At 41.4% G+C, this 12,500-nt stretch overlaps 1 protein-coding gene across 4 annotated transcripts in view; it reads left to right on the plus strand.

Moving 5' to 3' along the window:
- Nucleotides 1-11,711, plus strand: part of si:dkey-237i9.1 (SEC14-like protein 1) — a 27,493-nt gene extending 15,782 nt beyond the window's left edge. For 2 of the 4 annotated variants that reach the window (XM_027178536.2, XM_047813249.1), the window contains exons 7-17: nucleotides 1-94; nucleotides 340-529; nucleotides 1,423-1,511; nucleotides 1,643-1,713; nucleotides 2,292-2,463; nucleotides 3,329-3,463; nucleotides 3,634-3,768; nucleotides 3,876-4,127; nucleotides 4,832-5,010; nucleotides 5,291-5,317; nucleotides 8,196-11,711. The exon at nucleotides 1-94 is cut by the window's left edge and continues 16 nt beyond it. In XM_027178536.2, the coding sequence (XP_027034337.1) occupies nucleotides 1-94; nucleotides 340-529; nucleotides 1,423-1,511; nucleotides 1,643-1,713; nucleotides 2,292-2,463; nucleotides 3,329-3,463; nucleotides 3,634-3,768; nucleotides 3,876-4,127; nucleotides 4,832-5,010; nucleotides 5,291-5,317; nucleotides 8,196-8,301 (1,450 nt within the window). In that variant the 3' untranslated portion in view covers nucleotides 8,302-11,711. Of the gene's footprint in view, nucleotides 95-339; nucleotides 530-1,422; nucleotides 1,512-1,642; nucleotides 1,714-2,291; nucleotides 2,464-3,328; nucleotides 3,464-3,633; nucleotides 3,769-3,875; nucleotides 4,128-4,831; nucleotides 5,011-5,290; nucleotides 5,318-7,497; nucleotides 8,009-8,195 lie in introns of those variants that run through there. The other 2 variants (XM_047813250.1, XM_027178537.2) reach the window with 2 other exon arrangements.
- Nucleotides 11,712-12,500: the final 789 nt, after the last annotated feature.

The following is a 12,500-nucleotide window of genomic DNA, read 5'->3' on the forward strand; positions in this document are numbered from 1 at the left end:
CTACATTAACCGTTACCTGGGTGACCTCACACCTCTACAGGAAAGCTGCCTCATACGCCTCCGCAGCTGGCTGCAGGAAACACACAAGGGCAAAGTGAGTCACACACACACACACACACTATCAAAAAACAAAAGGAATTTAGAATATAAAGCAGTTTGTTGTCATGGAGATCAGCCAGATGCCCCCATAAGTTCAAACCTGTCAGGTTTTCCTGTCCTTGTGAACACCAGACCTTCCCCCAGACCTCAGGCCCAGACGTGGGTTATGAGTGAGTCAGTGTAAGACATAATGTGTGTGTATATAACACCTTATAACGCCTTATAACGTATAACCTATAGATCCCAAAAGACCAGCACATCCTGCGCTTCCTGCGAGCGAGAGACTTCAACATGGACAAAGCACGAGAGATCCTGTGTCAGTCTCTCACCTGGAGGAAGCAGCACCAGGTGGATTACCTGCTGGACACCTGGAGCTCACCACAGGTCCTCCACGATTACTACACCGGGGGATGGCACCATCACGACCGTGGTGAGCTCACACACACACACACACACACACTGTCTTTTTTTTTTCTCTCTCTTTTTTTCTCTCCGAATTAGAGATTTATTTGATTTGAAATTTTAAGTCTCCATTTTGATTCTCTTTCAATCTTTTCACATCCTCATTTCTATCAGCTGTGTGTGTGTGTGTGTGTGTGTGTGTGTGTGTGTGTGTGTGTGTGTGTGTGTGTGTTGTACCCCTGCTATGAAGTGTAGCGTAGTTAAATTATGATAATTAATCAAGCGTGCACACTGTGGATGAGTGTCAGGGGGTGATTGGATATCACTGTGTGTGTGTGTGTGTGTGTGTGTGTGTGTGTGTGTGTGTGTGTGTGTAAATGCGCATATGGTGCTGTCACATTTTTTGCCTTGGTGACGCACACACTCTTTCAATCTGTTTTTTTTTATTCATTGTCCTTGTTCTTTCTCTTTCTCCTTCTTATTTTTGATCATTTGTTTATTTATTTATCTTTTTGTTTTCTTTTCTCTTCTTCACTCCTTTTTATATATATATTTTTCTCTTTATTTAGATTTTACTTCATAGTTCCCCTTTTATTTGTTTATTTAACTTCTCCCTTTTCTTCAAATCATTTTCTGCTCGTCTTGCCTTTTTTGTCTTGTTTCTTCATACTGTGTCACCATTTCATCTCATCACACACACATGCACACACACGCACACACGCGCACACACACACACACACACACACACACACAGTGTCTGGTACTGTGTGTGTAATGTTAAGGAAATAAGGAAGTTGTCTGAAAAGAAGCTTCTCTTCAGAGAAAATAAAACCGCACACGTCTGCGTGTGTGTGTGTGTGTGTGTGTGTGTGTGTGTGTGTGTGTGTGTGTGTGTGTGTGTGTGTGTGTGTGTCCATGTAGATGGCCGTCCTCTCTATATCCTGCGTCTGGGACAGATGGACACTAAAGGACTGGTTCGAGCTCTAGGGGAGGAGTCACTGCTCAGACATGTAAGTGCAGAATATCCCAGAATGCTTTTCTTCAAAAAACAACATAGTACTATATACTAACTACATAGTGTGCGTGTGTGTGTGCGTGTGCGTGTGTTTGTGTGTGTGTGTTTGTGTGTGTGTGTGTTTAGGTTTTGTCTATAAATGAGGAGGGATTGAGGAGGTGTGAAGAGAACACTAAGGTGTTTGGACGCCCAATCAGGTGAGCTGTGTTACATACACAACCTTTATTACAGACCAAACCTCCTTCTTCTTCCTCCTCCTCCTCTTACTCCTTGTTATTCTTCTTCTTATTCTCCTCCTTCTTCTCTCACGTTCTTTTTCTTCTTCCTCTTCATCGTTCTTCTCTTTATTTTTATAATCTGGGCAAAAACAAACGAAGTAAACGGTTTTTGAACAGAAAAACTTACATGAGTTCAAATTAATCAGTGTTTATTTCATTTCTCACTTCACCACGGCAACACATCTTTCTGTTCCCTTTTCATCACTCACTATTTTTAACACCTCCCTGTCATTCTGTGTCTCTCTCTCTTTCTCTCTCTTCCTCTTCATTCTCTCTCTCGCTCTCTTTCCTTCTAACACATTTGCACTTTTTTCTCTCACAGCAAAGGGAACATGTCTTGTACGACCTTAGCCTGAAAACCTTCTTATTATAGAAACACACACACACACACACGCGCACACACACACACACACACACACACACACACACACACACACACACACACACAGTGCACACATTCTGTAACGCTATGATGATGATGATGATGATGTGTGCAGTTGTTGGACATGTCTGGTGGATCTGGAGGGTTTGAACATGAGGCATCTGTGGCGTCCAGGCGTTAAAGCTCTCCTGCGCATCATTGAAGTGGTGGAAGCAAATTACCCAGAAACCCTTGGGCGCCTCCTCATCCTGCGTGCGCCCCGGGTCTTCCCTGTGCTCTGGACTCTGGTGAGGTTCCAGTATTTCCTGTTTACACACTCAAACAGGAAGTGTGACCGAAAACAGTTTAAGATTTGTTTAAGATTGCTGCCTTCTGCTCGACATGTTCATCTGTCTGTCTGTTCATCTATCTGTCTGTCTGTCTGTCTGTTCATCAGTCTGTCTGTTCATCAGTCTGTCTGTCTGTCTGTCTGTCTGATAATGTAGTAAATGAGTTTTTATGATTTTGTTAATGATAGCAGTCTTATTTTAGCTATGCAGTTACCATGCAGTCTCACACTGCAGCAATTCAACACAAGCGTGACATCACTGTCATTACTGCCCCCTGGTGGTCATTTAGCAGCACGCATCTGCATCATATAAGCTATTTACTGTATAATGACACGTCACCATTCGTTTATTTAAGCATCATCTTCCACATACCTGTGTTTATTTTATTTATTTTCCTGAGCTCCAGTTCCCTGATTTACTCAATTAACTATTTATTATATCTAAAAGCTGCATTAGGTGAGATTTGGATTTTTTGTTTGTTTGTTTGTTTGTTTTCTTACTATTCCAAGATTACATTGCCAGAGGTTTTACTTGAGCTCACCCCAGCCGTAGTCACCCATTCTCACGAAGCTCCACGCCACCTGAACCCTGGATATGGAGATGACAGAAAAATCACTTATCGCACCTTTAACTACTTTAATGGCTTTTTTTTTTTCATTTTACGTTTATTTCTGCTTATGAAATTTGTTAGATTAGAGTTTTACTTTCTCTGTATGGATTCATCTATTTTTATATCGTATTGAGCAGCATTTAAATGTATTAATAGTTAATAGTGAGTTAATAAACAATACTTTAATTAGACTTTCTTCCCCCTCGTCCTCAGGTGAGTCCGTTCATCGACGAGAACACGCGTAAGAAGTTCCTGATCTACGCTGGGAATGACTACCAGGGTCCTGGTGGTCTGGTGGATTACATCGATAAGGAGGTCATCCCCGACTTCCTGGGTGGAGAGTGTATGGTAAGTGTGTGTGTGTGTGTGTGTGTGTGTGTGTGTGTGTGTGTGTGTGTGTGTGTGTGTGCGCGCGTGTGGCTTACTTACTTAGGATCTTTTTTTCATCGTTAAATAATTTATCATGGTACCGATATTGTGCCATCGCAGTGCTGAACAGTGTGTGATGTTTTTTATAGTGTGAGGTTCCTGAGGGTGGCCTGGTTCCCAAATCCCTCTACAGAACCCCAGAGGAACTGGAGAACGACGACATCAAGCTGTGGACGGAAACCATCTACCAGAGCGCCAGCGTGTTTAAGGGAGCGCCGCACGAGGCAAGGCATCTCGCGATTCGATGTTTTATTTCTCATGTGACGTAATAATCTGTGTGTGTGTGTGCGTGTGTGTGTGTGTGTATTCATCTCCTCTCGTCTGTGTTCAGCTGCTGATCGAGATCATCGACGCCTCCTCTGTAATCACCTGGGACTTCGACGTGTGTAAAGGAGACGTGGTGTTTAACATCTATCACTCCAAACGGGCTCCTCAGCCGGCCAGGAAAGAGGCGCTGGCGTCGCACGGCATCACGTCACCCGGGGGCAATAACGTGCAGCTCATTGACAAGTCGTGGCAGTTGGGGCAGGACTACAGCATGGTGGAGTCTCCACTCACCTGTAAAGAGGGAGAGAGCGTGCAGGTAATCAGACGAGGCTAAAACGGCGTCTGTGCTTCCTTTAATTGTTAGCTACATAATAACCCTTATAGGTCTGATCTAAACTAAACACGCAAAATATTTTATGATCTTTTTCTTTTTATCTTTTTTTTCAGGGGTGAGTCAGTGTGTTAGTGTGTGTTACATCATTTATATCTCATTATTTACCTCATAATCTGTCTGTATTTTAATGTCTGTTTAATAGTCTGTCTGTTTATTTATTTTTTTGGTTGTTTTTTTTTCTCCTCTTGTTTGTTTATTTATCTGTTTATCTATTATTTTTCATCTGTATATTTATACTTTTATCTTTTTATCTATCAGTATTTGTTTCTCATTATTTTTGTTATTGATTTATCTATTCAAAGTTATTTTTTTTTTTTTATTTATTTATTTATTAGTCTACTGTTTTGTTTGGTTAATTCATTTACTTTCCCTTCTTTTTTTGCTTTCATCTCTGTATCAGTATTTCTAATTATCCATGAGCTATTTATTTGTTTTTGTTTGTTTGTTTGTTTGTTTATCTGTCTATACTATCAGTTTGTTTATTATGCGTCTACTTTTGTTTGTTTGTTTATTCACACCGTACAGAAGCCTTAGACGTACAGAGGTTTTCCTCCCTTGTGTTTTATTATTCCTCTGTCTGTTCTCCTCTGATCATCTCCTCATCCCTTGTTCCTCGTGGTCCTCAGGGTTCTCATGTGACACGCTGGCCAGGGTTCTACATCCTCCAGTGGAGGTTCCACTCTATGCCCGCATGCGCAGCCACCAACCTGCCGCGTGTGGACGACGTGTTAGCCACGCTGCAGGTTTCCTCTCACAAGTGTAAAGTCATGTACTACACCGAGGTCCTGGGCTCCGAGGACTTCAGGTAACTTCACATCTGGATCACAGCAGAAACATCTGGAACCGTCACGTGTACAAAACCTGTTAAAAACTGACGACTTTCCGTTATTCATTTATTTATTTATTTATTTCACCTCAATGCCACACTGTCCAAGCTTCTGCCTCTCTCTTTCTCTCCCTCTCTCTCTCTTTCTGTCTCTCTCATTCTCTCTCTCTCTCTCTCTCTCTCTCTCTCTCTCTCTCCCTCCCTCTCTGCACCCGATTCCTCACAACTGCCTTCCTTTTCTGTTTCTCCCTCCGTAAAGAACGGCTTGCTACGATGTGCAGAGTTTGTAAGTGATCCTGTTTGCCGTTAGCTAAGCTTTAGCGCCACGCTAACGAAGCTCTGTCCGCGTGTTAGCATTAACGACAATGCTAACGCTAATGCGCTGAACACATGCTCGGCTTGGGTTTCTGTAAATCTAGCAGGTTATGGAAGCATGGGTGAGGAAATCGAACGTACACACATACAAAACCTACAGAAACCCACACGTTGTTCTGCTCTGAACATCACTGGGCAGAAGATCAGAGACATCAGACTAATTATTTCCAACTGAAGATGAATCTGTAGATTGGATTCACTCAGACAAAGAGCTACTTTTTGTAAAGGATGAGGAGGAAGGATCGGATTCAACCATGTAGAAAGTATTTCAACATCTGCCCCAAGACTTGTATTACAGGTGTGTTTCACATGGACACACACGGATGGGGACACACACACACAGACAGACACACATGGACGGGGACACGCACACAGACAGACACACATGGACGGACGGACACACACACGGGGACACACACACAGACAGACACACACGGATGGGGACACACACGCACAGACAGACACACATGGACGGGGACACGCACACAGACAGGGACACACGGACGGACGGACGGACACACAGATGGACGGACACACACACACATACGTGGGGACACACACAGACAGGGCACACGGTGACGCACACGCGCACACACAGGGACGGACGGACGGACGGACACACACACACGGGGACACACACATGGGGACACACACAGACAGGGCACACAGACACACACACACATGGGGACACACACAGGGACACGCGCGGACACACACATTGATGCACACGCACACACAGGGACACACACGAGCGCACACACACACACGGACACGCACATACATGGGGACACACACAGACAGGGCGACACACACAGGGACACACATGGACGGACACACACACACACACACACACAGGTTTTCTAAGTTATTTCTTCTCAGTGCAGGAAACATTTTTATTAAGACTACAGCTACATAAAGATTACAGCTGTAAAATGATGGCGTAATAAAGTGTGTGTACGTTCGATTGTTCTTCTTTTTCATGATTGTGGGGAAATTTGCAGAGCGCCCTCGTAACACAACAACCACCAGTTCATAAAAAAATCAGTACTGAAATATCTGTAAAATCTATTTAGTGCGTTATTTATTTTTTTTAATCAGTCCATTTGAATTTTTTTATATTATTTACTACTTTTATACCAGATTTATTTATATTTATTATTTAATTTTATTTTTTTAAGGGTTATATTAAATTATTTGGATTTTTTTTTTTTTTGTCGTGTTGTAGATTTTATTTATGAACAAAAAAAATTTACGCCAACTACTAAAATATTAAATTATATATGCAAATTAATAGACCAAAATGTATACATATTTATTTATTTTTATTTTTTTTAAAATGAGGGCGTGATGTGAATTTTGACTAAACGATTTAAGAAAAAAATGACTGTTGTGTTCTACAGTAACGTTAATCCGACGCTCCCTTATCGACTCGTGCTCGAATTAAGGAGGAAAAAATTTACTAATTAAAATAAAAGAGGGAAAAATAAATTAAAAAGAAATCTAAATTTTTAGAAACGCTGTAGACGGTTCGACCGGGCCGGTTAGTTACTATAAATTATAGTGGGGGAAAAAATACAGAAAATAAATGTTCTAGTTGCTAGTAAACATTTCAGGTAGCACGCTAGCTCATTAGCATAGTAATATTTTAGAGGACAAAAGAAGAGGAGCAGAAGTCGATAAGGTCGTGTTTATTAAAAATACAATAATTTAAAAGAGGATTGTGATGTCGACGTGACTAACCTCATCTCTGAATTTCTTTTTAATCACTAATCTCTTTTAAATGCTAACAAGGCTAATGCTATATTTGAGGTAAATTCTTACGATTTTAACCCTGAGTGAGTTTAATCTCAGATCTTTGAGGAATCCAAAAGTTGAAAGTGTGTTTTTTTTTTTATTATTAGCCGTGTTAGCGTAAATGTGCATTACTGTTTTTTTTTTGTTTTTTTTTCAGTGACCGATATCTCTCTCTCTTACACACACACACACTTTTTTTTCTGTCTTTCTGTAAGGCTCATGTGTTTGTCTGGTTTGAGGTGTGTATTTAGCGAAGATGGGAAAAAAAAAGTTTTCCTCTTTCCAATTTTTTTCCAGTCAGAACTCTACAGTGAGCTGGAAGCAACACTGAGCCCATACATGCTAATGTTGCTAATGCTAATAGCAGGTGAAGGCTAACTATGCTAAAGGATCTGTACCGTGCCTCGTGCCTTGTTTAGCATGTTAGCATCTTTTTGGGTGGAAGTGTTTCTGATCGTATGCTGTGCACACGAAGGTGTGTGTGTGTGTGTGTGTGTGTGTGTGTGTGTGTGTGTGTGTGTGTGTGTGTGTGTGTGTGTGTGTGTGTGTGTGTGTGTGTGTGTGTGTGTGGGGCATGTCCAGCTGTAGGATTGGGGTTCAGCTCACTGAGATTGTGTGTGTGTGTTTATTATTAACACAACTTTTATATTGTTATTGGGAATCTGCTAGTGGACTGTATCATCACCTGTCTGTCTGTCTCTCACTCTCTCTTTCTTTTGTACATTCTTTATCAATCCTTCCTTCCATTATTTTCTTTGGTATTCCCTTTATTCTCTCTCTCTCTCTCTCTCTCTCTCTCTCTCTCTCTCTCACACCCGCTCTGTCTCTCTCACACACTCTCTTTCTCTCTCTCTCTCTCTCACTCACTTACACTCTCTCTCACTCTCTCTCTCTCTCTCTCTTGTCTTTCTCTCTCTCTCTCTTTTGTCTTTCTCTCTCTCTCTCTCTCTCGCTCTCTCTCTCTTGTTCCTCTCTTTTGTCTCTCTTCCTCTCAGGGGTTCGATGACGAGCCTGGAGTCGAGTCACAGCGGATTCTCTCAGCTCAGCGCCGCCACCACGTCCTCCAGCCAATCACAGTCCAGCTCCATGATCTCCAGGTAGAGCCAGGAGACACGAGATGGATGACGGGGCGGAGCGCGAGACCGAGTAAAAGGAGAAATAACATATTTGATATCAGCGCCGTGGCGTTAAAGGGCTTTGATCTGCGTTGCCATGGTGCTCGGCTGAGCTGCTGGTCAGTTCGCTGGGTACTTCCTGTTTCCTCTTGAACCGAGTTAATACAAGGATCTCAAAAAAAAAAAAATACAACAGGATGAGCTGTTACACACACACACACACACACACACGCATTAATACACACACACACAAAGGGCACAGTAATACTGTATACATATGTGTTTTTGTTTTTTTTTTCTTTTTGCCATATCGCTGGTGGTTTCAGCGTTTATAGGTCAAAGGTCAGGGTTGTAAGTGTGGCGACGTGGCCACATAAAGCAATAAACATTTCTATTTGTATTTATCATGAGTGTGTAACGCGGTTTGCCGGTGTTTAAGGTGCTCTGTGCTTCATTAGATATTAGTTTTCCGCCTGCTTGTGAAAGTAATCCTAAAAATCTCTTCCCGATGCCTTCGTCCAGTCGCAAACTCTCGCAAACGATTCGTTTCCTATGCATCCGAAAGCCTGGGGGGGGGAGCGAGGGCTACTTTTTATGTTTTTAGGTCAAAATGAAATAAATAGGGTTGCTGTGGGTTTGTAACGGACGCCTTTTATGGGATCTGAACCCTAACTGCATGTTAGCGTTAGACTTAACCAGGCTAAAGTTAGCGATGAAACAGATCTTGTAGTGAAAAAAAAAAAGGAATAATTTACACGATTAATCAGATTTTACAGCATGAAAAGTGTCGACGCCAAAATCAGAGTAGTGCAGAAAAAACTTTAATAAAAAACGTAGACGACGTCAAACGAAGCCGTGAATTAATCCGTTTTCCTTTTTTTTTTTTTTTATACAGTGTATACAAACTATTTAAGGATGACGAATGAAAAAGGCAGAAGATTGAGTTTGTTTTCTCCTCATCAGTAACAGGACATTAACCTTCGTCTGTTGTGCACGTCCTCGTGCCGGCTCGTGAACTCCGACACTTTCACCGGGCATTAAAGTCATTTTAACCTCATCGAAGCTCCTTTTTTTAACAATTAGGTCACGATATATTCTGAATGACGGCTTTTTTCCGGTCAGTTTGTTTCTGTACTTTGTGTTTGAGGACATCAGAGTCGTAAATGTTTTTACCGTATGTTCAGGTCAGGGTGTGAGCTGCACTGCTGGATGATGATGATGATGATGATGATATTCAACTGCTCTCCATTACAGTAACGAGTGCGTGTCGGTCAGTTAGCGTTTACTTTACTCGGCCAGAACACACCTGTGCAGGTGAGCGATGAGGTCACGAGCGGAGCCCCAGGTCATAACCACTTCACAACCGAAGACCTGAACGTTCTCTAATAGATGCGTATCCGTGGTGACGCTCGGTCGAACACGTGACGGTCCGTCTCCATCGTCCGGGCCGTGACCGTGGGAGAACATTTCAGGAAGTTTAATTTTTTTGGTGGCTGTGTTTAGGGGTTTGTTAGAACAGCTGAGGGTGAATGTGAAGGTCTCATGATGCGGTCTGTAGAACTATCATGGATTTGTTACAAAACACAACTGGAAAAGAAATGCACGTGCTTGAGAGAGGGGGGGGGGTATATACTGCTCGCTCAACCGTTTATCCAGTACTGTCATGCTGTGGTGCTTTAGATGATAACGTGAGTGATGACCTCAGTGACAGCAGCGAGGTTTATCCTCATCACGTGTTCTGTATGTGGTCCAGAACGCTCGCTCACGTGCCACGAGCTTTAGACTCGAAAGAGAAAATTTGTGATGCATGTTGTGGACATTTTGTTTGTTGTTTGTGTGTTTTTTTTTGTATATTTCCCCTCCATATTACACAGAAACGGAGAAGCGGAGCGACGGTCATGTGACGATTAAACACGTGTGTGTGTGGGGGGGGGGGTGATACTGAGGGTGAGAAGGATGTTTTCGAGGAGGTTCCAGGTAGTGAAATATAAATCAGTTTATTTTACAATCGACGTGTCGTAAACACACACGAACACGCGAGCACACGGAGTGTTTTGTCCGGTTTGGTTTTAATCTTTGGTGCGAATCAAATCAAAATACAGAATGTTTACCAAGAAGGAGACGCTCTTGTAAATATCTCTCTCACACACACACACACACACACACACACACACACACACACCGTAAGACGAGAGCTCGCAACACGTGACGGTCTTTAATCTCGTCAACCAGGAAACGGAGTCCGACCTGAGCTCCAAACATGAATGTGTAAAGGGGGTCCTTTTATTTCTCCCTTTGGAGTGAGGGGTGGTTGTAAGAAGGGGATATGTGTGTGTGTGGGGGGGGGGGGGGGTTGTGTTCTTCTTCTCATCTGTTACTCCTGAAGCAGTCCAACAGTTTACAGCAACACAACCAACCGGACATTCATCACCTTTTTAAGGTCAAGATGCCGAGACCCAGAACGTTCTGCCTGGGTTTCTGCACGTTGTTCTCGTTATTTAAAATGTACGTTAGTGATATTTGTGTATAGCGTCGTGTATCGTGTGTAACCCGGAAGAGGGTTTATATGGTTTTATAGCAACACGTCATCAGCATCAGCGCTCAGTTTTTATTGCCCGTTCATGGCAGCTTTCACACTCCGCCTCGTGTTACCATAGCGACCGTCTCTTCCCAGCGCGCGCACGTCGTCGCGTCGAGTAAAAAGTGAAATGTTTTCAGTTCCATTTCTTTCCCACCGAACGGATTCAATTTAACGCCGTCACAAACTCGTCGTCCGATCGGTCAAGAACGGAGGAAGACTTTTTTTGTTTTGGGCTGAAAGTGTGAAAGCAGCCTGCGGCATGTTACACGTCACAAGTGAAATAATTCTCTTATGTAAAAAATGAATAATAAAGAATGATAGAATACATTAGTGATTAGTTTACTAACACAGAGAAGCGGGGAGGGGAGGGGAGGGGGGGAGAGAGAGAGACAGTTCCTCAAAACTTCCTGAAACCAACTCAATTCTCCATCCAACGTTTGTCTCCTGTTTTATCTAAAGCCCCCCCCCCCATCTGTGTCTCTGCTCTCTCTCTCTCTCTCTCTCTCTCTCTCTCTCTCTCACATGAAGCCCTGTGGCTGTATGAGGTCTATGTACATAACAGAAATGTACAACTATTATATAAATATAAACTGTACGTCTTTTATGTTGTTTTCTTCATGAATATTCATCTCTCCGTCCTCACGCGCCGAAGTCTTCGTCCATGAACACTGCATATCTTTCACTCTGAGAAAACGATGATTGTGTAAAGAATGAAACAAAAAAAATCATTTTGGAGATTAATATATGACCGAATGAGAGCGAGGCTTTACATTTGTCTTTCTTTGGAGGAAATAATTAAACTTGAATTAAAGAGATTGTGTTTCTGAGTGGTTTATTCGCCTCCTTTGTGCGCATGAGCGGTAGTTTTGTATTAATAATAATCATATTAATAATCATCCAAGCATTTATTTCAGAATTGTGGGGATTTATTTATTTTTATTAAAACACGACGACCGAAAAGAACAAATTGTACGTAGTAGAAAGTAGAAAAAAATATTTTTTTAATTAAACCAGTTTTTAAAATAAGATTTTGGAGGTAGCTGATTTTCCTGCATGTAAATTTGTTTTGTAATTTTAATTCAATTTAATGTTATAAAATGTTTCAATTTACACACTTTGTGAAATATAATTTAAAAAAATCTTTGTATCACATTAAAAATAGTGCGAAAGTCTCGATGAAAGACGGTAAAGTATCCATTGATTTCGATAAATTCCTCAGTAAGAAGGAATCGGATGTGAAAGAAAGAAAGAAGTTAATTAATTAATGTGGAATTTAATGCGGTTCTAGAAACTTTTTGAAGTTTGAACACCAGACGCAAAAGGTTTATGAAAGAAACTCCTGAATATCGAAATGAAATAAATTTGCTTTAATATTTCTAGTGTAATCTAGTGGGCAGGGCTTAAAATGTGTGTGTGTGTATATATATATATATATATATATATATATATATATATATATATATATATATATATATATATATATATATATATACACGCTTTTAGATAATATTGTGGTCACAATATATGTTAATATATATAGTAATATATTATAAACAAAATAATATTTTGTTTAAATTATTGTTATATAAATTATCTGACAATGT

Source organism: Tachysurus fulvidraco, chromosome 5 (genome assembly GCF_022655615.1).
Source record: "Tachysurus fulvidraco isolate hzauxx_2018 chromosome 5, HZAU_PFXX_2.0, whole genome shotgun sequence".
NCBI lineage: Eukaryota > Metazoa > Chordata > Actinopteri > Siluriformes > Bagridae > Tachysurus > Tachysurus fulvidraco.